The 27,886-nt window shown below is 24.9% G+C and overlaps 3 protein-coding genes across 3 annotated transcripts in view; 1 reads left to right on the top strand and 2 right to left on the bottom strand.

Annotated features, from left to right (window-relative positions):
- The window catches only part of LOC127283225 (F-box/LRR-repeat protein 20), a 122,236-nt gene that overhangs the window by 46,599 nt on the left and 47,751 nt on the right, over positions 1-27,886 (bottom strand). The window lies entirely within an intron of this gene.
- Positions 267-27,845, top strand: LOC127283219 (serine proteinase stubble). Its single transcript, XM_051307936.1, has 11 exons — positions 267-2,070; positions 9,352-9,464; positions 17,623-19,336; positions 19,433-19,919; positions 19,997-20,137; positions 20,571-20,723; positions 22,193-22,269; positions 23,669-23,769; positions 24,906-25,177; positions 25,312-25,466; positions 25,687-27,845. The coding sequence occupies exons 2-11, from the start codon at positions 9,352-9,354 to the stop codon at positions 25,849-25,851; spliced, it is 3,378 nt and encodes a 1,125-aa protein (XP_051163893.1). The 5' UTR covers positions 267-2,070; the 3' UTR covers positions 25,852-27,845.
- On the bottom strand, positions 11,363-13,426 carry LOC127283227 (odorant receptor 9a-like). Its single transcript, XM_051307956.1, has 5 exons — positions 13,046-13,426; positions 12,563-12,940; positions 12,139-12,334; positions 11,628-11,783; positions 11,363-11,552 (listed from the first exon to the last, which is right to left on the bottom strand). The coding sequence occupies exons 1-5, from the start codon at positions 13,402-13,404 to the stop codon at positions 11,502-11,504; spliced, it is 1,140 nt and encodes a 379-aa protein (XP_051163913.1). The 5' UTR covers positions 13,405-13,426; the 3' UTR covers positions 11,363-11,501.

Consider the following 27,886-nt stretch of genomic DNA (forward strand, 5'->3'; position numbering starts at 1 on the left):
TCCAACTTGAAGAAGAAGGAAAAATTAATGGAAATGATGAGACAAAACGTCAAGGGGAGAGAGAGAGAGAGAAGATCAAAAAAGAGAAAGAGGAGGAGAAAAAGTATAATAAGAAAAGAAAAAAGAAAGAAAAGAAAATCACAAGAAGATAATGAAAGAAAAGAAAGGAAAAGACGACAGCAAAAAGAAAAGAGGAGAGAAGTTGCAAACAAGAGAGACCATAGGAGTAGTAGTAGTAGGGAAGAAACAACTGATGTTGGAACCACTCTGAAGGCATATAAACCTGATGGCGACAAACGCCAGGTACACCAAGGTAGAGGGGAAACCAAGAGAAAAAGAGAGAGAGAGAGAAAGAACGGTCATTGCCACCACCTCGCGGTAGCCTCTTGAGGAGCAGCTGCTAAAGTCCTCTATATTTTAGGAAGACCTACCTACCATATTGGAATGCTGTCTTAACGGCTCGATAGTCTAGAGTCTAGACGGGTGAATATAAGTTTTCCTCCTCGAGGATGTGGTACGCGATGCGATCATCGATAGTAGTACAATTTGTGCTCTCCTCGTCGTCGTAGTCGACTAGGAACCAAGAGAAAGAGAGAGAGAAAAGAGAGTGAGAGAGAGAGAGAGAGAAAGAGAGAACAGAGGCACACTGCAGAATCGACGGTACCTTCGCCTTCAGTTACCTGCCGATCATCAACCATCGTCCTCGAAACGTACCGAGCAGTCCGATTCAAACCCGCGGGTCCCAATTGTGACAGTCCTTTCTTTTTTTTTTTATCCCCTACACAAAAACCATTTCAAACAAGTTTCGATAAATTAAAACAAGTTCCAAACCGTTTTCGGATAAACTGTTTTAGTTTTTTTGTTTGTTCTTGAATCAATTTTCTTTTCAAATTATCCAAACAAGTTTTGCATTGCTTTCAAATAAATTTCGTACAATTTTGAACAAGTTTCGAGCCGTTCTGAACAAGTTTCCAATAGTTTTGTACTATTTCAGACAAGTTTCGTAATATTTCGGACAAGTTTCCAACAGTTTCGTACAATTACGAACAAGTTTCAAGCCGTTTTGTACAAATTTCGAACAGTTTCGTACTATTTCGAACAGTTTTGTACAAGTTTCAAACAGTTTTGCACTGTTTCGAGCCGTTTTGTACAAGTTTCCAACAGTTCTATACTATTTAGAACAGTTTTTGACAAGTTTCCAACTGTTTCGAACAAGTTTCGAGACGTTTTGTACAAGTTTTCAACAGTTCTGTACTATTTCGAACAGTTTTGTACAAGTTTCAAACAGTTTCGCACTGTTTCGAACAAGTTTCGAGCCGTTTTGTACAAGTTTCCAACAGTTCTGTACTATTTCGAACAGTTTTGTAAAGGTTTCCAACAGTTTTGCACTATTTCAAACAGTTTCGTACTATTTCGAATAAGTTTCGATCCGTTTTGTACAAGTTTCCAACACTTTCGTACTATTTCGAAGAAGTTTCGAGCCGTTTTGTACAAATTTCCAACAGTTTCGTACTATTTTGAAAATTTTGTACAAGTTTCAAACAGTTTCGCATTCTTTCGAACAAGTTTCGAGCCGTTCTGTACAAGTTTCCAACAGTTCTGTACTATTTCGAACAGTTTCGCACAATTTCGAACAAATTTCTAACAGTTTCGTGCTATTTCGAACAAGTTTCAAGCCGTTTTGTATAAGTTTCAAACAGTTTCGTACAATTTCAATCAAGTTTCGAACAGTTTCGCAAATTTTTGAAGTGTCAACAGTGTGCAAAAATTAAATTTTCCAATTTGACAAGTTCGGAACAAATAGGAACAATTTAGAATAAAATTTTGGAATGATTAGAAACAAGTGTTGATTATTTCCTTATTTTTTTTTTTGTGGAAATTGGCACTGTTTTTTTTCTCTCGGAAGTGAAGGAAAAAAAAAGTAACGTCAGTGTAAAATAAGAAAAGAAAAAAAGTGTTGAAGAAGGAAAAATTCAACTCTCATCAGAGAACGAGGGGATGATATGCGGCGGAATCTGATTGTAAATCGTTATTCGTCCTAGTCGCCGGCTCTTGCCAGTATCTGTCAAGGTAAGGCTGCATGCGATGATATTCAGTCTCAAGGTCAACACAGAAAACCTGTATCTGTAACATCAACTTAAATCGTACAACTTTTACATATAGGGTGCGAGAAACTTTTATATATATATATACATTTTTTTTACAATTGTTGTTAGAGATTTGAAATATGGGAAAATATTGCGAAAGGTCCTGGAAAATAATATTAAATTTTTACCGAAAAGAAGTAAAAAAAAGAGATATATTAATAAGGGGCAAATTTAATTTTTTTTTTTTTTAAATATTTTAATTTTATGATTTTAATTGTTTTATTAATTTCCTTTGCGGGCTTTTTATCTTTTTTTTTCTCTATCTCTCCTCTCTTTCGTTCTTTTTTTTTCTACAAACGTGTGAATATTTTATGCAATAATTTCACATGGAATTGCTGCAATTTGTGGTGAATTACTAGAAACAAAAATTTCAGTAACACACTTGCAATTTAAAATAATGTATATTCCCTTTATTTTTCATTTAGATTAGTTAGAAAAGAGTTTCGTAAAATAAATTACAAAAATGCTTGCCTCTTTTGTTAAAGAGAAAAACTATATATGTGTCACTAAAACAATTAATTATTTACAAAATTCAAAAATTTCACTTAGGCAGTTAATTATTTGAATTATTTTAATTAATTAAATTTTCAATTTAATTGTTTACCTTTTTCTTTTTTAAACAAAATAAATATTTTAAATAAAATTCAATTATTGCAGAGAAAAAAAGAAAATTTATTTCTAATTCTATTTTTCTTTCTTTATATATGTAAAATTTAAAAAAAAATAGACCTTTAAACATAAAAATTTAATTCTTACGCCCATGTTGTACCATGTCACGTGCGAGGTAGATAATTTTTACAAGAGCGTCGTACCCAGATCAACGCAGAAACCCGTATGTCGTCCACAATAGCGGTACTTGCTTATGTTGCATATATAGGAACCTCGAGTTTGTATATAAACTTATTGTCAATTCAATATTTTATACTAAATATTAAAAAAAAAAAAAAAAAATATGAAAATTTAATTTTTCTTTTTTGAGAAAAATAATAAAAAAAAAAAAATTGTGAAACTTGGAAAATTTTTATTTCAAATTAAACGTTAGATAATAAAACCTGGGTGTCGATTATGTAATTTAATTTGGCGTCAAAATCAAATTCATTTTAACGTCAATGTCAAATTTAATTCAAAAAATTCATTATTTTATTTAACTTAGATGTTAAATTAAAATTCATTGTTTTATTTAACTTAGACGTTAAATTAAAATTTAATTTTTTATTTCAATTTAACGTCGAATTCAAATTTATTTTTTGTTAGCAATTTGACGTATTACAATCAAAAAATAAATTTGACTTTGACGTCAAAGTCAAATCAAATTACATAATCGACTCCCTGTTTATAAAATTTCTCAAGAAATAATTATTTTCCCCTTTTATTTTTCATATATAAATATAATTTATTCAATTCTAAAAAAATCTTTGCTAGCAATAAAGATAATAATATATATATATATATATATATATATATATATATATATATATATTTAAAATATAAGAACTACATAAAATTGTCATTAAATGCACTCAATTTTAATTTTTGATTAGACTTTTTAATTGAAGTTACCCACATGTTTAGAAACGTAATTTCCCCATTAGTAAAGGCTTGTTTTTCAATGAAAGTGGCGCGTACCGCTATATTCAACGATCGTGTTTTTTTTTCTTCCTTTTTTTTCTATCTCCAGTGCACGTGGCATTTTATCAAATAACATTTTTAAAGTTTTATTTGTATAATATGTAATTTAAAATTTCTATTAGGAAAGGTCAAGTTTAAATTTTAATTATCCTTCATTTAATAATATATTCGACGTTCATATACAAATAATAATTAATTATTATTATTATTATTAATAATAATAATTATAATTGAAAACTTTTTATTATTTTTCTACCACTGAATATTATTTTATTATTATTTTTACTATTAGTTTTATTATTATTTTTACTGTTAATTTTTTTTTACTATTTTTACTATTAGTTTTTTTTTATTATTTTTACTATTAGTTTTTTTATTAAAATAATAATAGTAGAGTATTTTTATTCAAAAAAAAATTTTTTTCTCTCTAATATGATTTTATATCGAAAAAAGATACATATATTTTCGAAAAAAAAAAAAAATATGTGTTTTTTGTGGAGACGTTAAACAAAGTATGACAAATGCGATTTTATGTGCATGGAAAGTAAACAGTGAGTTTTAAAAAGAAAATTAGAAAACTTTGCAAGTTTTCTTGAATACTGGTAACTGAGATTTATAAGAGGTATATGGTTATAACAAGCGCAGTTACAGAACTTTTTGAAGTATTGAATTGTAATGAAAAAGTTATTGATACTTGGCAAAGTCTACTACTTTTAAAACTATTGCCAATTAAGCGATAGAATCGAATATGGTATACAAATAATGAAAAAAAAAAATTATAATAAAAAAATAATAAAAATAAAAATTATAATAATAAAAATTATAAAATATAATAGTAATAATAATAATAATAATAATAATAATAATAATAATAATTATAAAATATAATAGTAATAATAATAATAAAAATAATAATAAATATAAAGAAGCTAAAATCAATTATACAATTTAAAAAGGTGTGAAAAAGTTTTAAATACAAAAGGATGATCTAGTCTATTATTATCATCCGCGAGTATTATGTGAAAAGCTCGACATTAATTATTGCGAACTGCACTTGACTAAAGAGAAAGTAATACTAGTATCCTTATTTTCACCAAGTGTTTGTGTCACTCTCATCTTTAAAACTAACGGACTGAATTAGGACAAAAAAAATATAATGACAATAGAACAATTCATTTTTCACAAAATGGAAAAAAAACAATTGAATTTGAAAAAAAAAAATTTTGATTCTTCTAAAGGCTATTTAAATTCAACATTTTTTTTTTTTTTTTGCCACCCATTGAAATAGGTACAATTTATTTACCAAAATAATTATTGCTAAGAAATTAAAATAATTAATAAAAAATTTAAATACTAAAAAATTTTAAAAAAAAATAATTTATATAGATAAAATTTAAATTATTGTAAAGTAGAAAAAAATAACGTTACCGTTACCCAAAAAAAAAAAAAAAATTTCTTTTTTTTTGGCAAATTGGATTTCTTTTTTTGAAAGGAAAAAAAATTGTGAAAACCGTAAAACAAAAAAATGTTACGTCGATTGAAAAGTAACTGTAATCAGTGAATAGTCAAATATTTATCATCCTACTGTTAGTCATGATCGTCGACATCATGACGAGTAACGCCCCATTCAAAGTTTAAAAAAAAAAAAAAAAAAAAAATGCCTCCGTTCTCTTCTGGCGCTAACGTTACATTCATTCCTCAACTCTTGCGAGAAGGATTCGATGAAGACTTGCGAGAAGAACAAGAAGAAGAAGAAGAGGGGAAATTCTCTTGTTTCTGAAATTCGAAGGCTCAAATATAAATTTTAACGGTTCTTATATAAAGAATTATTCAGGCCAAAAACGGAACCTTGACTGATTTTTAAAGATTAACTCATCCATAACCAATTAGTCCTCTGAACCACTTCATTAAAAAAAAAACTTCTTTTCTTTTTTTTTTTTTTGTTGAGGAAACTCAAAAAAAAAAGAAAATCTTATCGTCATTTCAATCAAAAATCATAAACATAACATTAACTAATCTATTATGATTAACATGAATGAATTTTTATGTTTAACGATTTGTTATTTAATTAGAACATAAATTATACAATCAAATTTTACTACTGAAAATAAATTTAAATTAAAAGTATAGAAAAATAAAGAAAAGGTCCATCAATTATATAAGTAAATTTTTTTACCAGGAAGTGAAAATTTTTTTTTAAAAATAATATTCCATAATGGAATTAAATATTGATCAAATTTTCTTGCGATAAAAAAATATTTAAAAAAAAACTTCCATAAAAAGAAATAAATAAAAAGCTATTCGAAAATACTTTAATGTATTTATGATTACAGTAAAAATTATTTCCGTATTGAAACAAGGACATGTGTTGTTTTTTTTTTTTTTTTTTTTTTTTTTGTTTCCTAAAATATCGGTATAATGTGTCGAAATTTTCATTTTTTTTATCAAAACCATTACAAAGTAATATATAGTTAAGTCACTTTTACAGTTTTAGTTGTTTTTGTTTCTAAATAAATCTTTGTTTCTTAAATTTTTTTCTATGAGGAAGAAACTTTTTCTATATAAACGCAAAAAAGAGAATCATCTGTTAAATTTAGTTGAAAATCTGTAACCGTTACGCAGAATTTATAAGTAAATTATCAGTAAAAACTTTATTAAAATAACACTTTTAAATTACTTTAATTTCACTTTTTTTTTATTATTTATTATTTTATTAATTTTATTATTACTATTATTTATTACTATTTATTATTATTTTTTTGTTATTATTTATTTATTATTTTTTTGTTAATATTTATTTATTATTTTTTATTAATATTTTTTTTGCTATTATTTTTTTATAATTATTTTTTATTGTATTAGAAAATGAGTCAATTAATTAATAATTATTATATTAATTATTAGTTATATTAATTAAATAATTATTAATTTTTATTTTTATCAAAGCTGAGGGGATTCGAACGCATAGCGACTAACCCACGTTTTTTAACACGCCTTAACGACTTCAGCCAATGTAGATTCTAAATAATTAAATACTTTGTCAAATCAAATAATTCTTAATATCTTCTATTTTCTCAAAAATAAACATTTTTGTTTTATTATAATGGTAATGAAAAAAAATTATTTAAAATTATTTTTAAAATTTATTTATTATTTTTTATTAATATTTTTTTGCTATTATTTTTTTATAATTATTTTTTATTGTATTAGAAAATGAGTCAATTAATTAATAATTATTATATTAATTATTAGTTATATTAATTAAATAATTTTTATTTTTATCAAAGCTGAGGGGATTCGAACGCATAGCGACTAACCCACGTTTTTTAACACGCCTTAACGACTTCAGCCAACGTAGATTCTAAATAATTAAATACTTTGTCAAATCAAATAATTCTTAATATCTTCTATTTTCTTAATAATAAACATTTTTGTTTTATTATAATAGTAATGAAAAAAAATTATTTAAAATTATTTAAAAAAAAAACTGCAAAAGTGTCCACAAACGAAATTTTAATTAAAGAAGATAAAAAATAGTAATGAAAAAAAATTATTTAAAATTATTTTTTAAAAAAACTGCAAGTGTCCACAAACGAAATTTTAATTAAAGAAGATAAAAAAAAGGTTTTTAATGACAATCATAATATGCAGTAAAGGGCTAATAAAGAACAATCGACAAGGAATGTTGAATTTTTCAAGGTCCAACAACATCTTGAAATCAATGCAGATAAAAGTAAAAGCATTTTTTTCACTAATTTTCATAAAATAAAATTTTTTTTATTTTGATAAAAAAATTCAAATATTTTCTCATTGAAAAATAAAAGGAGATAACACAAAAATATTGAAAATAAGATTTTCTCCGATAAGACAATTCTGGTTCGCAAATTAAACAAATGACTATATATAATTATAGGACGAGTTAAAGTTCGTGTGTATATATAAAAAATAAATGCCGTTTCTTTTCCCTTTCTCGCGCATGCAATCCGATTCAACCGAATAGCCATTCACAACAGTTTCGCCAGGTAGTTCGTTTCGATGTACCAAGTTGTATAGGATAACCAATCTCGTTAAATGATCTTCTTCCCGGATCCGTTCAATGACCTCTTCTTCTTTTTCTTTTTCTTCGTTTATATATACTGATTCGCGTTTTGTATATACAAGAATCATCATAGTATTGGTCACGCTTCAAGCAAGTCAAAAGTAAGGATACTAACATTATTATTCTTATTATTATTATTATAATAATACTTTTTGTTTCGCTTGCGCAGAAAGTTGTTGTTACCGTCACGGGATTTGACATTGAATAAACACACAAGAGCGTCTAGGAATTCAAATATATTTTTCTGAAAAAGAAAATGAAAAAATAAAAATACTATTTCTACTTTCGTTTTTTTTTAACTTTTAAATATTTCCTTTTAGAAAAAAAATAATTATTTTTTTTGTGACCGTTGGAATTATTAATGAATAGGATGCAATAACAAGATTCGAATAAAATAGTAACGCCTACATGGGGGTCCGGCGTTTTTTTATTGGCTGCTTTTTTCAAGGTCATGAAACAGCCAATGTCTCGCAATTTCTATACGAGAAGAAGGAGTTTTTCTTTTATTTTATAGTTGAAAATAATAATCGTAACATAACCTCAAACTAAAAAAAAAGTTTTTAACACAAACAAAAAAATACATCCAGAGAAAAGATATATTTTTTATCAGAGGCAAATAAATTTTTATTTGTTTCAAATAAATTTTATTTGATATTAATAAATTTTATTTGATATTAATAAATTTTATTTTGTTTAAATAAACTTTATTTGATCTAAATATATTTGCCCTAAGTAAAATTTTATTTGTACTAAATAAATTTTTTATTTTTGAAACAAATAAAAAGTTACTAGGCGCTGAGAGACAAATATATTTTTATTTGAGGCAAATAAATTTTATTTGTGCTAAATAAATTTTTTTGTGCCAAATAAATTCTTTTTTAAAACAAATAAAAAGTTCTTAGACTCTGTGTGACAAATATCTATTTATTTGAGGTAAATAAAAAATTTCTCTGAATGTAGAAAAATTAATTTAAATTATTTTTTAAATTTTCCAAAATATATTTTTGAAAAAAAAAATGATATTAAATCAAAATTCCTTTGAAGGAACTTTAAACATAATTTCTGATTAGAAAAAAAAAATTGATAAAAGTAATAAAAAAAAGAAAGATTCGCAAAAATTTTAAAAAACAAAGATTTTTTAAACCAAAAAAAAATAACATAATTATGACAAATCCGCTATATTCTAAAAACGGTTATTCGTCCATCCCGTGGGAAATTTCTCAGAATAGTACATATACGTTGCTTACTATAAAGTCACCTCACATTGTCGCGGGTCCGGTCGTGGGAATTTGCACAATTTACAAAATTATTCTCAATTTTTTACCAGTTTAAAAAATTTTTCATAAAAAAAAAAAAAAAAAATATTCAATGAATCCGAATATAAAAATAATAATAATAATAATAATTTTTTTAGAGTAATTTCTGTTTTTTTTTTTTTAATATCGTTTTCATTTTTCTCTCTATATTTTGTTGTAGATGAAAGACCGACCAAGGCACGTTTGGGCAACCATCCACATCTGCAATGTTTTGATGCTCACAACAGTAACAGCCAATCCTTTGTACATTCCACAATTCCTGTCTGGAGGCAAGTTACAATTACACACACTTTACATAAATAAGATTATTGTTCTGCTTCACGCATTCAAATTTAACGAGCGTATACAAAAAAAAAAAAAAAAAAAAAAAAAAAAAAAAAAAAAAAAAAAAAAAAAAAAAAAAAAAAATACTATCTTCAAATATAAAGCGAATCTTTTCTTTTTTAATAATTCCTTTAAATTCCCCCCCCCCCCCTTTTCGAGAATAAATAGGTACTTGAATGATATATATTTCTTTCTTTCAGTGAAAGTTTTTTCTTATTTTCACTATAAATAAAAAAATAAACAAGTTTTTAAGAATATATTATATCGATTTTCTAAAAAATTATATAACTTACGAACATGAAAATTCCCTATAAAAATTATATTTCAAATTTTCGAAATCGAATTTCTAATTTTATAAAGTAGAAAACTATAAATGAATAAAAAAAATTGTAAAATTAAAAAAATTTTAATGTGTAAATTAATTTTTTCCTTTTTGAAGAAAAAAATTTAATTAAAATTCTTTTTTGTTTTTCATAAAAAAAAATGTAAAATTTTAATTACTTGCTAATGGAGGAGAATATATTATATATACGAATGTTAAATGAGGGATCATTATTCAAAAAGTCATGACATTTGAGACATGTATATTATATATAGTTATAGTAAATTTTACGAAAGCATCAAGTACTGCGACTTGTATATATATATGCATTAAGATTCATTTTTAGATTTTTCTTTTTTGCCCCTTGGCAATTTATGCATGATTACCTGTGCCTCTTAAAGAGGCAACAGACCAGGTGATCTTCGTCTTCCGATAGGCGTTACGCGCTCTTTGAAAACATAAACTAAAGATTTTCTTGAAACCTCGTTTTGCTTGAATAACGGATTCAAATATATATAGGAATTTGGTATATGGAAAAATAATAATATTTATCATAGGACCCAGCAAAAAATTAAATTTCAAAATGAAGATTTCAATGAAATTTTTTTCTAAATCCGTTGTTTTTTTAATTTTGGATTTTCGAAAGAAAAAAAAATATTTTGCCCACTATATTTTTTGTTCGCAAAGTCAAAAACTAAAAAACTAGGAAATTACAGTAAACTTTATTGAAATTGTTTTTAATTTTAGTTATTAGAACAAGAAACAATTATTAATTAATAAATAATTGTAACTAATAATTAGTAATAATTATTATTAGTTACTAATTATTTATTAATTGTTAATTAATTATATTTATTAGTTGTTAATTATTAATTGGTAATTAATAATTGTAACTAATAATCAGTAACAATTATTATTAGTTACTAATTATTTATTAATTGGTAATTAATAATTGTAACTAATAATTAGTAACAATTATTATTAGTTACTAATTATTTATTAATTGGAAATTACTAATTGTAACTAATAATTAGTAACAATTATTATTAGTTACTAATTATTTATTAATTGTTAATTAATTATATTTATTAGTTGTTAATTATTAATTGGTAATTAATAATTGGTAATTAATAATTGTAACTAATAATTAGTAACAATTATTATTAGTTACTAATTATTTATTAATTGTTAAGTACTTATATTTATTAGTTGTTAATTATTAATTGGTAATTAATAATTGTAACTAATAATTAGTAACAATTATTATTAGTTACTAATTATTTATTAATTGTTAATTAATTATATTTATTAGTTGTTAATTATTAATTGGTAATTAATAATTACTAATTGTTATTAGTAAAATTAATTATTAATTGTTAGCTAATTACTTCTCTCTAAACTTCTTTTATATTTATTGTAAGTTTGAAAAAAATTTATAAAAGTACTTTTAGCTTAAAAAATTTGTTTATTTGCAAAAAAGAATTTATTAAACTTAACAATAATTTTTGTTTATTTGTAACCTGCACTTAAAATTTTCTTTTCTTTTTTGGCAAATATTGTGATTCTTTTAACTCGTGTTTAAAAGAATAATCTCATTGATAATTTTATTTGCTAGTTTCTAAAAGAGACTAGTATTTTAACTTCTAATTTTTTTTTTTTCTAAATTACGAAAAACTGTTAAGTAAATTAAAAATAGAATATGCCGATTTAATGACCTGAAAGAAAAATTAAATTTGATTTTATTTTTAAGTAAATAATTTTTATTTTAATTTTTCAACATAAATACCAACTTTAACAAACGTGCTAAAAGACATGACAATTATAGATGAACCAGTAATTTCAATTGGTCGAGAAGCACGTATCGCTATCATGTTTAAATCTTTTTTTGTCGTATTTCTTAAATTGAACCAATTAATTTTCCAAATTTCATTCGAAATAGCCAAGCTCTATAATAAATTATTATTTAAAATTGTATACACATAAATAAATAAAATTTTCAGAAATTTTCATTCAAAAATTAAATTTAATATTTTTTTTCAATTGCAAAATAATAAATAAATAATAAAAATAATAAATTTTTTTTGTAATTTTAATTGCATTTGATGATATAGTTAATTAATATTTGTTTATTAATTTTTTACTATAAAGAAGAAGGAAAAATAATAATTTTAATTAAAAAAGAAAATTTTTTAGTTTAAAATTTTACATGGAAATGCCATTTATATAAATTATATTCATCATAAATTTAATTTAAGATATAAATTAATTAATTTAAAAAAAATTGTTGTTTTAATTGTTAACCTTTTTAATCAATGTCTCTCCATATAAGTTGTATATAAAAGTTTGTAATGTAAGGGAACCTAAAAATACCAAAAACAACCAAGAACCATTGCTTATTCTTGATAATTGAAAAATTACACCACATAATCCGACCATGGAAGCGAAAAATTGAACAAATATTATAAGACCAAACAAATCGTTTAGTTTATCTCCTATTCTGTAATCAATTATTATTTTTATTAAATTTTATTTATTAATTTTAATAATTGAATTAATTTTATTTTAATTAATTTAATTATTTCAATTAAATTTAGTTAATTTATTTATTTAATTACATTTTCTTTTTTTAAACAAGAAAAAAAAATTTATTTTAAAAAAGAAAAATAATTATACAACTTATATAAAAGTGTATGTATATAATTTTTATAATTATATATCTACTTACGCAAATATATAATTATGATGCTTAACACAATTTCCAATTATTTTCGATTCCAAACGATAATTTAAACATTGAGAGGAATTTTCATTTTTTTCAGCAGACAATAAATTTAAACGATGTACAAAAATATCTAATTGCCCACCAATTTGTAGTACAATAATCATAGCAAAACATTCACTTGATAATAATATCATTAACGTCATAAATAATCCAAATGTTTGATAAAAATAAAAAATAAAAAAAATTAATTTCGAATTATTAATATCGTTAGGTGTCCATGTATTAAGTATCAATGAAATATTTCCATTTTTATCAAATGATGTTAAAAATAACATCATTCCAGCTGAATAAAATGCTGCCTGAAAGATGATGGTATTGGCTCTAACAAAAATTTTGGAATTAAAAAAAAAATTTAATTAATTTAAAAAAAAAGAAATTGTAAATAAAATATATTACACAAAATAATAATTTTTTTTGCCTTTTTACCTGCACGTTTTTGAAACATTATCTAATATTTGCGATTCATAATTGTCACGGGATTGACAAATTTTATTTGAAAACATACTTTGCATTTCGAGAATTGTTTTATTTTTCAATGTAAAACTAATTATTTTTATAAAATTAGCAAATGCAGTTGTAAAATAAAAAAGACTTTCAGTAAATTTATCAACATTTTTAATTTGATTTAAAAGATAAATAAATATTAAAATTGTAAAAAGAAAATAATTTATTAAACTAAATATTATATAAATATTATAGAGAAAATGTTTCCAATTTTTTTTCAATGATGTAGATCTCCACATTCCAGAAGCGTAAAATATAAACTTTAAACTTGAAATGAACATCGTTTAAAGAAATATTATTGATAATAGTGAATTATATTTTCAATTTACAATTTCTTCTCTATTAAATGACTGAGCGTTATAAATAATTCCTTCTCTGCTACACTTGATATCGATAATGTTTTGCGCGTTTCAAAAAGGGGTGAGATATGTCGTGCATTCTATTAAATATAAATTGAAACAGTACATTTTGTAGTCAATGATAATTCCCTTTAATTTTTTATTTACAAAAACGGAGAGTAGGTAAAATTATCTCTAACTAGAAAGATATTTATAAGCAATACAATGTTATTTTATAATTTAAAGTTGCATGTTTCAAAAAGGGATGAAATATTCTGCAATTTTATTACAGAAAATAATTTTCAATGACAATATTCTCTTTTGTCATTTTTGTTATAAATGAAGTTGGAAAATTAACTGAAAATATTATTATATTTAATGAAGATTATTTTGAGACAATATGTTGTGGCATACGATTGTTTTTCATAAGTAAAATTTATTTTAAATAAATTATAAAAAATTATAAAATTAAAAATTTTTTTTTGCAATTTATTTAATAAATAAAATATATAAATAAAATAATAAAAATAATATTTCATAATTATAATTTATATAATAAGTAATAAAATTTAAAAATAAAAAAAAACAATAAAAATCATACAATGAATAAATTTTTTAAATTTTTAAACATTTTTCCATATTGAATATCAATTGATTATCATAAATGTATGTAAAAACGGTAATATAATACAAATTATTTTCTTTTATGTTTCGAGGAAAACTCTCTTTAAATAATAAATCTTATTTATAGCGAGAAAAATTATTATAGATTTCCTATCAATTGAAAAATTGTTTCAGCTAATTTCAAATAATTTTAAAAGTTTCTCGTATTTGCAAAATCATATATGTTGATTTTGTATTATTGAAAAATAAAAATGTACAGTTTATAAAAGGAAAATAAGGAAGTAAAAAAAAATTCGATTACTTGGGTTAATGAACTGTAAAATTTATGCCAGTTGTTTTTCAGAAACATTAGGTCGAGTAAATCTGTGAGAGGTGCGGAAGTGAATGTGAGTACACATGCGTATGACATATTCAGTGTAAAATGCGAGACGACATTGACCCTACCTTGGGTTCTTTTGCGTATGTATAAAACGTAGGCGGACTGGTCATTTTTCTATATATACTAAAAAAAAAAGTGGGTCACCGTTTTCGTATTTTTTGTCCCTCTTTTTTTCTATTATAATTTTAATTATCAAAATGATTTTCAAAGTAATTTTTATGTTCCGCATCCCCTAAAAAAAATTTTTCTCATTGTTTTTCATTTTTTAAACAAAAATTGAATAAAAAAAAAATTCAGAGGGTTCGGAACATAAAAATCATTCTGTATTATGAAATTGGAATCTATTATTTAAAATTAAAAATTATAGTAATAGTAATAGTTTCATATATACACAATATAAAATGACAACGGAAGTTTGTTTGAAAGTCTTTTCTCGATTGCGGGCGCGTAACTGTAAAATAAACAGATTTCATTGTTTCTTTAAAGTGAAAAAGACAATTAAAGTGTAAAATATGATAACGTTGTCGAATTTAACAGAAATAATATTCATAAATAAATTTTTTCATACATATTATGTAAGGAATCGGAATAGAAAAAAAATGAGTTCAAGTAAATAGAGAATAAAACCTGAGATTATAGGAGAATTAAGTAAAAAAAAAAGTGAGGCGTGGAAAAATGAAAAGGACACAAATACGAGAAATAGTTATTGTTAATAATGCTAACTAGGTTTTTGTGAAAGTCACACAATGATGATTATTATTACCACCATGGGAGTTGACCTTAAAATTCCTTGAAATTTAAATTATGGTAGTTTAAACATAAAAAAATATTATTCTAATTTTTCTTCTCCTATGGGGTTTACTGTAAATGCGGGATGCATTTATCATTATGTAAGGGCCCATTATACTTATATTTACTCAGAAACGGAAAACGCGTAACATGCAAAATACTAATGTAATTTATATCTGATAATAATAAATATTAAATTAATTATTAGGTATTGAATAATTAATACCTAATAATTAATTTAATATATTAATATTAATTACAATTAAATTAAAAAAAAAAAAATTCTTTTCTTTTTAAATGTATACCACATTTCTGACGTGAAGAAAACAAAAAAGTCTCGCGACCCACTGACCCTGAAAGGGTTAATATATATGGAGTGTCAGTGAAATTTAAATTATACTTTTAATAATTGGCAATGAATTTAAATTTATTGTTCAAAAATAAAATAATAGCCAAAAAATTTTTTTTTTTTGGGTAAAATAAATAAGGTTACACTTTTGATTTATAATCTCACTAAATTATCTCATGAAACTCTATGCATATAAATGCGACATAGGTAAAAGTGCGCTGACTTTTGGTTAAGGCAAAAATTCCTCAAGGCATTCGCGTCATTTGTCACTACTTTCTTTCATATGATGACTCACATACATATAAGAGACTTCCGTTAGCATACATTCTGTATCACAAAGTGAGATTTTTGTCACGTTAGAAGAACAAAAAGAAGAAATAAATATAAACAGATGACCGGAAAACACTACTATGCTACGAATTCTTAAATAATTTTAAAATCATCATCAAAATTCCAACTACAAACCAATATCCAAATATCACAGAAAATTAAAAGGCATTAAAATAAGCTTATTATTTTAATCCAATTTTGCTTATTTTAATACCAAAATGGATTAAAATAATAAGCTTATTTTAATGCCTTTTAATTTTCTGTGTATTCATATTTATTAACTGATGAGTGAATTAAAATTTGATTTTTAATCTAAACTGAAAACAAGATTACTCGGAGAAAAATGTGCAGATAATTTTCATCTGATGAATATCATGAATTTGAACTAGGGTCAGGTATGTTGGAACTTCATGGTGGTTGGAGCTTTGGAATGTGCAACGAAGGATTTGGTATGGAAAAAATAAAGAAGGATTAAAAAAAAAAGGGATAACGGCTAAGCAGAGACTTGGAGATTATGACAAGTTAGTGCTGAGAAGCTACTAATAGCCGGCTACATTAGGCTGTAACTGTGACCCACTTTTGACCAAGCAACTAGCTCATACATTGAAACTTAACGGTACTTCGATGCTGGGCCCTGGCTGACATCGATTCGCTCTTCGTTTGGCATTACTTCTCGTTTGTATATAATACGTGCAAGGTGTTATATATACATACATACAAATACGATTATATACGATCCCATATTTCGCATTATGGAATTCAGTTTCATCTCCTGGCACTACGAAAAAAAAAAAGAAAACAATGTCGTTGACTTTTGTCGCTATTCAAGAAGATAAAGTAGATGACTTTCAATTTTCTTTGTCAAACCCCAAAGCACTTAACATACAATATAATTTGATTTCTAAATTATTAACATCAACCTCATAATTCCTTAACAAACAACGGGATAGAAAAACAGATTCATAAAAAAAAGCTCCTAATGAAAATTGTTTTACGATGATAAGTGGATGGAAAATTGCCAATCATAAAAAAAAGTGTAATATCGTGTGTACAGAAGATGTTTAAGAAATAAATTTTAAATTAAAAATAATAAAATTTTGATATTGTGGTAATTTTAAATGTGTTAAAATTGAATTTGACTTTTTGTTACTAACATTATTTACAGTTTTATAAATCGAAATTACAATTTCCGTTAAACTGAACATCGCGTCACCAAATATATTTATGCTGCGGCAATGGTCATTAAACTGTTGAAGAGATATTATAATACAGTGAAATAAGAAGAAAATTGTTGTTCCACTTCTTCCGACATCGAATTACAATTATTATCTTCCTGTTGAGAATTTGCATGTTATTCCAAGAAGTTGCCGGCAATCAAGATGAAACGTAAGATTAAAGAACGATCATGAGACGAAATAAACCCACTGGTGTTAACTGTTTCACTCCACGTATATATACATATATATATAAAAACACTTCTAAAATAATGAGATATATTCCTATTGAGAAAAGAAGATCCTTGAAAGAAATATATACGGAAGTTGCGTGATTAGATAAAACATTCTTGAACAAAAAATTATTTCCGTTTTAGAATAACATTTATAATAAAATTTTTTTTTAATCTACTTGACATTTACTTCCCATCGAATTTATTTCATAGAAATAATAAATCTATATCTTTTTCAGGTAGTGGAAGAAATATCAGACACTTGCCCTGCGTGTCAACGAGAACTGGAGAGACGGGTGTGTGTATGTTCGCATTCACCTGTGCAAAAGCAAATGGAACACATCTTGGCACATGTATCGATCGCTTCTACTTTGGAAGTTGTTGTAAAATCGAGCAAGAGCCTGACGCCGTTTTTCCTCAAGATAATACAATTGAAGATGGTCCTTTATCTATTTCTAAACCTCTATTAACCACCACATCAAGTTCCATCGAAAGCAACGAAATCCCACCGTATTACACTAAACCTAAGCCAATTTTAGAAAAGAGGCCACCACTCTCTGGATTTAGTACACAGAGTACAACTTCAAAAATTACAGAAACAATTATTACAAAACCGTATAAAACGACATCGAAAAAACCTTTAGTACCTACAACAACAGAGTCCATTGGACTTTTCACCTTTCAATCCGTACAAGATGCTTCTCCTGAGGTTCGACCAACTGTTGGTAACAATCAAGCATCCACTTTTGAAAGTAGACATCCTCCGAGTACGGGAAAACCTTTCACTACTGGCAAACCTTCAAGTAGTAACCCTCCAGTAACTAAACCCTTAAGTAGTAAACCATTCAGTACTGGTAAGCCTTCAAGTACTGGCAAACCAACAAGTACCGGAAAACCATCTAGTTCTGGAAAACCATCCAATACTGGAAAACCATCCAGTACTGGAAAACCCTTCAGTACTACGAATTCTTCAAGTACTGCAAAACCGTCGAATACCAGAAAACCAGTAACTGGTTCAGGGAAACCATCAACAATTAGTACAATTAACCCCTTAAGACGTCCTACACCTCCATCATCTGTTTCTTCAAGCTCTAGTTTCTCTTCTAGTTCCAGTTTTCCTTCTAGTTCTAGTTTCTCTTCTAGTTCTAGTCTTCCTTCTAGTTCTAGTCTTCCTTCTAGTTCTAGTTTTCCTTCCAGTTCTAGTCTTCCTTCTAGTTCTAGTTTTCCTTCTAGTTCAGCTTCTTCCGGTTTTCCTTCAAGTTCAGTATTTAACCCATCAACAGGTGCTAACCCTCCAACCACACTCGGTTTTCCCTCAACCTTCGGTTCATCATCGTTTCATCCAGTTGGTACTCTATCAGCAAACAGTTGGCCATCAACAACTTCTAGTTTACCATCTCATTCGTCGACTTTTGGTTCATCAATGTTGACACCATCAACTCCGGCTTCAACTATTTCTCAGAAACCAACTATCAGCATAACCCAATCACCATTAATTAAGAATCTCACGCAGAGTAGTGAATCTTCGTCAACAACTGTAACACTAGAAACAACAATAAAACCCCTAACAACCTTTCCAACAACTAGGATTCCATCAACGAGATTCCCACCCAGAAATGCAACAACCAACAGACCGACGACGACAACAACAACTCGAAAACCCGTTCTGACCTCAACGACAATCAAAAAACCCACTTTGAGTACAGTAACGAAAAAACCAACAATTGCCAATACTTCTGTTAAAAAACCAACGGTACCTACCAAAAGGCCTGCTACCACAACAAGACCACAAGAAACTGTAAAACCAGTTTCAGTGACAAAACCATCGAAACCAATAAAACCAACAAGACCAATTTCTACCAGTACTAGAGTTCCATCTACTACTGAACCCAGCGCAACGGAAACTATACCCTTCGGTGGTTTTAAACCCACAACAAAAAAACCCGTTTTTGATAAGGTAAGTTAATCTTTTGTAATCCCTTTTTTTATAAAAATATTTAAAAAAAAGAAATGAAATAATGATAGATTTCAATTATCTGATATCTCATTGCAGACTCCATCTAAAATAACAACAGTGAGACCAACAACCACTAAAACAAAACCTGCTAGCAAGCCTACAAAGACCAGTTCGACAAAACCTGGTTTAGTAAAACCTAGTTCAACAACCGGAACTACAGCCGCTACTACGACAAGCACGACCATCAGAAGTCCACCCAAGCCAACTACTACTACTACCACTACTACCACCACTGATAGAATTAAGCCAACCTATAGTGTTACTCAAACTGGAATTAAATCGACTACACCTTCGATTATTTCCACAATTCAGGTTTCGCCTTCCAAGACACCTGTTCCTACAATTTCAACGGAATCCAATATTTACATTCCTTTCAATGCTTCTACCTCAACTATTCCAATTTCGCCACCAAAGAAACCAGAAGATGAATCGACAACATATCCACCTGGTTTGGTTACTTGGACATCAAATTTAGATGAAATTACCACTCTTAAAATTTCCGATGCTTCTTCAACGACCGAAGGTAGACATCTTTTTCTTATTTAAAAAAATTTAATCAAATTGATTAATTACTGATAATTGAAAAATTTATTTCATTAGAACCAACACAAACAGATTGGTCACCAATAACAAAACCAGACGGATGGATTATTATTAATTCTCCATCTACGGAAAAAATCGAAACAATTACAACTTCATCTAAACCAATTGCAACAACAACTGATGCTCCATTTACAACATGTGAGTTATTAATTTAATTTAAAGACAATAATAATTTAATTTTATTATTTAATATTTTTAATTTTTTTTAATATTTTGTTTCTTTATTATTGTTAAAGAAAATATGTTCAATTAAAGAGGAAAAAGAATGAAATATTTTTTTAATAGTGTGTATTAAAATTTTATCTTATTGTTTCGGACGGGTACTTTATATATAAACTATTTTATAAGATATGACATTGCCTAAAGTAAGAAATAGTCTTTTATCTCAATTTCGAGTTTAAATTACACTTTTAATCTATTGCAAGCACACAATTTTCTCTATAAAGTTGCACATAAAACCCCCAAGTTTATATATACTGTAAGTGTAAAAGCAACGTGGAAGTGGTTTGGTGTGTGGTTTTAAGTAGCCACTTTGGTAGCTCGTTAATTAACGCCTAGCATGGATTTTCAGCTAAACCCGTAACGGAAATTCCAACTGCTGACACTTTTATCACGACTAGACCAGTCATACCAACAACATTATCTACCATTGCTTCTGTCACTGTTTCTACTGAAACAACTCAATCTATTATACCACCAATCAACATTTCTGATTATAAACAAGGTTTGTATTAAATTTTCCAAAAAACTAAATTAGAATAAAATCTTAAATTAAGTAACATGATTTTACTGTTAAATAATCTTTTTTTATCTCACTTTTTTTTAAACAGAAAAATAATTATTTTTTCGTGTTTTTCAAATCAATGTTTTGCAGATTATTTTATGGGGGGTTTTTTTTTTTATATTTTTTTTTGCCATGATTTTATCGATTTTAATTTTATGGTCCTTACTTAATGGATCGTAAATTTTGTTTTATTTCAATTTGTGTCAGTTATTTACCACAAAAATTCGATTTAACTATCACTATTCAGTGTGGGACATTATAAGGGCACATGGTACCAACTTCCCGTAATTAAGTTACCAACATTTACTGAGATTAGAAATAAATTAAAAAAAGTATATTTTATTTCTATGTTAAATTGAAAGAAAAAAAATTTATTTGCTTCTTTTCTATTATCAAATAAATATTTATTTGTAACAAATAGTTATTATTTGGTACAAATAGTTATTATTTGGTACAAATAGTTATTATTTGGTACAAATAATTATTATTTGGTACAAATAATTATTATTTGAAACAAATAGTTTTTATTTGGAACAATTAATTATTTATATCAAATACAAAAACGTTCAAATCAAATTTATTTGATGCAAACAAAAATTATTTGGCTCAAATAAAGATTTATCGAATAGTAAAGCGATTGAATCAAATATTTTTTTTCCAATTAAAAATTTTCGAAATTATATAAAAAAAAAAAATTATGATACATTGAAAGAGGAAAATTATTCTTGTCAGAATTTGTCTTATTATTTTATGTGACTAATTTTTCTACAACAAAAATTTTCCATTGTACCAAGAAAAAAAAATTGTTAATAAATTTGCCAAGATGAATATCACTTGGTGTCGTAAATTATACAATTTTCATTAATTTATTGTAATTTCACTGAGGGGTATTAATTTTCATTTTAAATTTATTAACGATTAAATACTACCTTTTGTTAAAATTTAATAATTCATGCATAAAACATCAGTGTGAAGCAAACAAAAAAAAATTAAAAAGAAAAAAAATCATAAAATTAAAGCATATATATATAATTGAACCGATAATTCAAATCGTTTTGGTAATCATTATATGAAATTTATCATTTCTAAAGATTTTACAGTGAATAAAAAAATTGCTTCTTGAATTAGTCATACATATCGGGAAGTACAATTACAAATGCAAACACAATGCAAAACCTATTAAAATGAGAAGATAAACCGTTCAAAGAAACGTGTAGTAAGAAAAAAAAATAAATAAAAAAAAAAAAAAAAGATGGTACCGGTTCATCCAGTCTGATCGACATAACTATATATACATATACATAAAAGTACGCGAACAGAGCGCGTGGCCTTGTTCTCCAACATGGCTGCCGCTACTAGACACGCGAATTTATTGAAGGGCATTAATTCGACCATGTTTATTCTTGCAGTGTGTGGCAGAAGACTAATTCCGGAAGGAAGAATCGTGGGTGGAAACAGCAGTACCTTTGGCAAATGGCCCTGGCAGGTATGAATTAATTTTTTCCTTTTATTCACACTTTTTTTTTTAACTTTTTCATTATTGGGCATTTTTCTTTTACTGATTAGCTTTTAAATGACACAACTAGATGACTTGATGACTAAAGATATAGATGTATATACTTTTATAGTATTTCTCCAAAGAGAAGAAAAAATGGTGAATTTTTTTTTGAACATTGAAAAATTTTTTTTAAATATTTTCAAATTAGAATAAATAATTTATTTATTATTATTATCATATTCTTTGTATAAAAAATTTTATATTATTTATTTACAAATAAATTATAATATTAAAAAAATAATTTTTTCAATCAAAAAAATATTTAAATGAAAATATTACATGCAAAAAAATATTCAAATGGATCAGCGATATTTTTCACTGAAACAGTAAAAGTTTTCGCTATTTTAGAGAAACTTATCGCTGTTTCAGGTGAAGATTTTTAAGCATGGAATTTAAGAAATTATTTCCTCAAGAATATTTTATAATAACTGAAAAAAAAAAATTTATTTAATATAAATAATCGGTTACTTGACTTGTATCAAATAAATATTTACTTGAATCAAATAATTTTCTTTTTTGTATCAAATTAATTTTTTTCAGTGTATGAATAAAAAGTAAACGATTTTATTCTTAAAAATAGAAGATATTTTTGAGAAAATAATTTGTTTTTTTTTTTTTAAATTAAATAATATGAAAAATTTATTAATAATAATTAATTGAAAATTTTCAAAGATTTTAACGAAGCTACAATTTGAAAAAAGGGAAAAATTAAGTTTATAGAAGATAATGTATTTTCTGCGTCAAAATTAAATTAGGCAGATAAGAAATTGATATCGTAAATGACAAAAATCAATAAAACAAATTTTTCGTATTTGTTTATCAACCTGTATAAGTGTAGATTGCAAGTAATATTTACGTTACTATTTTATTAGATCGATAAAATTTAAAAAAAAAAATTGTCACTTTAAATCCATAAATCGGTAATCTTGTGCTACCCACCCATTTGACATATTCTTATCATCAATTGATATCAACTACGGTGGGTTAAAGTATTTACTAAATCCTTTTCAGATTTTTATCTCAACATACTAAACAGGAGATTAAAATGAAGAATATATATATATATATATATGTGTGGATAAATAAATCGTCCTTGAAAAAGATGTGTCATATGCAAAGAGAGCTACTTCTATTATATTTTTATTTATTTACTATTTTTTTATTATTATTATTTTTATTATTATTATTATTTACCAAAAGAAAATCGAAAATTTCCCATTGATGCCAAATGCAATTTAAAATATAATTTTTGATGTAAATTAATATAATTGTTTATTAATTAAGAGAATTTTTAATTATGTTATTATAAAATTTATTTATTGATTAGATTTCGCTTCGACAATGGAGAACATCAACGTATCTTCACAAATGTGGTGCAGCTCTGCTTAACGAAAATTGGGCTATTACTGCAGCACATTGTATAGACAGGTAAATTATATTTATTTATTTAAAGTAACAAAATTTAATGAATTTATTTGTCAATTTTACTTTGCAAAATGAATTTTTGAATAATTAAAACAATTTCTAAATTTATATTTAAAAAAACAAACTAAAAAGCAAAAATGAAAATATAGGTGAAAAATTAAATAGTTTTTCCCGCAGCTACTTTGAATCTTGATTATATAAGAATAATCAGCAAAAAATTTGCTATAAGAAAATTATGTTAATTTTATTGCTTGAAATCTGATAATCATCCCTTTTGTTATTTTCTTAGTTCTTTTTAAAAAAAAAAAAAAAAAATTATGAAAAGAATATATTTTCACAGAGAATAAAAATTTACCATTTTAAATTTGAATTAAATTTGAATTAATTTTTTTTTCCTTTCTTTTTATACAATTCTTTTTAAATTTAATTAAATTCTAAAAAAAAAAAATTTTTTTAAATAATTTGTAAAAAAAAATAGAAGAAAATTTTTTAATCCCTTGTGGTTTATATATGGGATTATAGTAAAATGTAAAAGACCTAAAGGTTTATGCTGAATAAATATTATAATATTAAAATTCACTATTTGATATTTAAACAAACTTTTGGAAAACATATAGAGTTTACGATTCTATTAAGTAAAATTACGATTCTATATTTTTAATTAAAAAAAAAAAAAATCTTAATTAATTTTTTAAGAAAAATCAAAAGCAATATTTTCTAGATTTTTCAAAGGGGATAATTCTTTTTTTTGTATCATAAAGTTTTGGAAAATTTATTTGATTCAAATAATCGGTTACTTGGCTATTATCAAATAAAAATATTTGAGTCAATTAAATGATATTTGTTTCAAATATAGTTTACTTAATTCAAATAAAAATTATTTGGTTCAAGTAAATATTTATTTAATAATAAGTCAACTGTCGGATTATTTAAATCAAATAATTTTTTTGTCAGTGTAATAATAATAAAAATAATAATAATAAAAATAATAACAATAATAATAATAATAATAATAATAATAATAAAATAATAATAATAATAACAAATAATAATAATAATAATAATAATAATAATAATAATAACAAAAATTCGTAGAAAAAAATTGTAGGAGTTTAAAAAACTGGTCCTTTTTGTTTCAGTGTACCTCCAAGTGATTTATTATTGCGAATAGGAGAATATGATTTGTCAAGTGAAGGTGAACCCTATGGATATCAAGAGAGAAGAGTGCAATTAGTGGCAAGTCATCCTCAATTTGATTCACGAACATTTGAATATGATCTTGCTCTCTTACGTTTCTACGAGCCAATTAAACACTTTCAACCAAATATTTTACCAATTTGTATACCAGACGATGACGAGAGTTATGAGGGACATATTGCCTATGTTACCGGTTGGGGAAGGCTATATGAAGGTAATTAATTAATTTTAATTAAAATTAACAAAAAATTATTTTCTAAAAAATTATAATTCTACAAAATTTCTATTTTGAAATTTTTTTTTTTAAAAAAAAAGTGGATTTGATTTAATCAATTTATTTTCCAATAGATGGTCCTCTACCGTCGGTACTACAGGAGGTCTCAGTACCTGTTATAAATAACACTCAATGTGAAGCTATGTACGGTGCTGCTGGTTATATAGAAAGGATTCCTCATATTTTCATTTGTGCCGGCTGGAGGAAAGGTGGATATGACTCCTGCGAGGTAAATATTTTTTTTCAATTTTAAAAATTGTTAAATAATTAACATAATTTTGCCAAAAAAAAAAAATATATTTTTGTAATTAAAACAAAAAAAAATATTTTTGTAATTAAAACAAAAAAAAATATTTTTGTAATTAAAACAAAGAAAAAATATTTTTGTAATTAAAACAAAAAAAAAAAAATATTTTTGTAATTAAAACAAAAAAAAATTTCCATTTCAGGGCGACAGTGGAGGACCAATGTCAATTCAAAGAACACGTGATAACAGATGGGTGTTAGCGGGTGTGATAAGTTGGGGAATAGGTTGTGCGGAACCAAGTCAACCTGGAGTTTATACGAGAATTTCTCAATTTAGAGATTGGATTAATCAAATCCTTCAATTTTAGGAAATCCCTATAAAAAAAAAGGATTATGAAAAATATTCATTTCCATTAATACTAAAAACTATATATTCATTATAGTTCAATGATTGATTTTTTTTTAAATCATCATCAAATGAACTCAAATGAAAAAATTGCGAAAAAGAAATTTTTCAATTTAATAATTGTAAAAACAATTTTTTTTCTATACATTCTTTTTGCAAAAGAATAATTTGTTTTATGAACAAAAAAAAAAAATATTGTCAGAAAAACAAGATTTTTCATAGTAAGAATACTGATATTATAATGAATTTCCATCAAAATGGTAAGATTTTGTTCAATTAGAACGATAAAAAATAGAAAATAAAAATACTTGCAGTAAATTGCATAATATTTAATTTTTCAAAATTGCTTATTTTTTATTTTATTTTTTTTTTGGTTTAAATTTTGAACCAAAATCAAAATAGCGATTATACTAATATAGCAAACTTCAAATAACTCTGAACAATGTTTATGTGAATATTAAATATTAGCGAATAATTTCTACTAAACTTTGCTCAAAGGGTTATTAATAAATTTCTAGTAAAATATTGTAGATCTTTTTTTTTCCTGAACTTTCAAAATTAATTGATTACATCACAGAAATAAGAAAAAATTTATTTATTCTAAATTAGTAAATTTCAATGAAATTTTTACAAAAAAAAAAAAAAAATTTCATAAAATCTCGTTAGTAAAATTTTTCTAATTTAAAAAAAAAAGAAAATATTAAAAATTTCCAATGTCACATAGATGTAATCATTTAAAATAATGAAAGTAACATTGAAAAACAAAAAGATCTGCAAAATAAAATTTTACGAATTTTTAAAACAAAAGACTTAATTTCTTTTGAAAAATTTTTAATTTTGAGAAATGAAATTTTTCTTTTGTCCTGATCTTCATTGTAAACGTATATAACTATATAAAGAGGGTATATATAGTGCCAGATCAAATTCGTTCCACTTGTGCAATTGTTGTTTAAATTACAAAAGTTAAATCATTATTTAAACTTCCTTCGAGAAAAAGCAATTTTATACACTCTTGCAAAGAAAATGAAAACTCTCTCTCTCTCTATATATATATATATATATAGGCGAATAATTGAATTTTCTATACATATATAGATAAAATAAGAAAAGTTGAGTTTATTTAACAGACTTTTTTTCTCAAGTCGAAAAAAGACAGCTGTGAAAATAATCTGAAAAAAGGAGTTTATTTCGAAAAAAAATCTTCAAAAAAAACAAAAAGTGTATAATTTTTTCGAAGATCTCACATCCAAATAGAAAGTTTAAAACGGTGTTAAATACCACAATTGGATACAATTAAATTTGTCCTATTTTGTGATTAAAACATATAGACTAATATCTTGAGCTATATAATTAAATAGTTAAAGCCAAATGCTAAACTAAAATCTAATTAGGGTTAAAGAAGTTATTTTTTAATTATTTTTTTTTTTTAAATGAATGACGATTGTAACAAAACTATTTAATTGACACTATTTTTAGTGTTCTACTTAAACAATATATATATATATGTTCTATAAATTTTAAATATATTTTCAAAATGTAAATCAATTGGAAAATTCTATATAAAATAATATGAGAGAGACAAATTATAATAGACAAAATATTGCATATATATATATATATAAATTAAATTTTTGTGTGAATGTGAATAGATGTACATAAAAAAAAGTGGTCTTCGAGAAATTGTGAATCCATGACCTTGTAGGTATTATTGTCAACGTATAATATATTATTAAAAAAAAAAACATACGCAAAAAAGTGTCTCTATAATATAGACTATATAATAATATTTAATTTTATTTATGCAAATTTTCACATGTAAGGAATAATTAATATTTAGATCAAAAGGTATAATGTATATCTGTATACGTGCTGCCACAATTTATTATAAATAATTTATTTTCGTATTGTCCAATTGTAAAGCAAATTCTGTAAATATAATCTAATGTTACAAATTAATTGTTTTATTGTTTTTTTTAAACATTATTTTAAAAAGGTAA

This window comes from Leptopilina boulardi, unplaced genomic scaffold, assembly GCF_019393585.1.
Source record: "Leptopilina boulardi isolate dan_hultmark-lab unplaced genomic scaffold, ZJU_Lbou_2.1 LbouV2_31, whole genome shotgun sequence".
NCBI lineage: Eukaryota > Metazoa > Arthropoda > Insecta > Hymenoptera > Figitidae > Leptopilina > Leptopilina boulardi.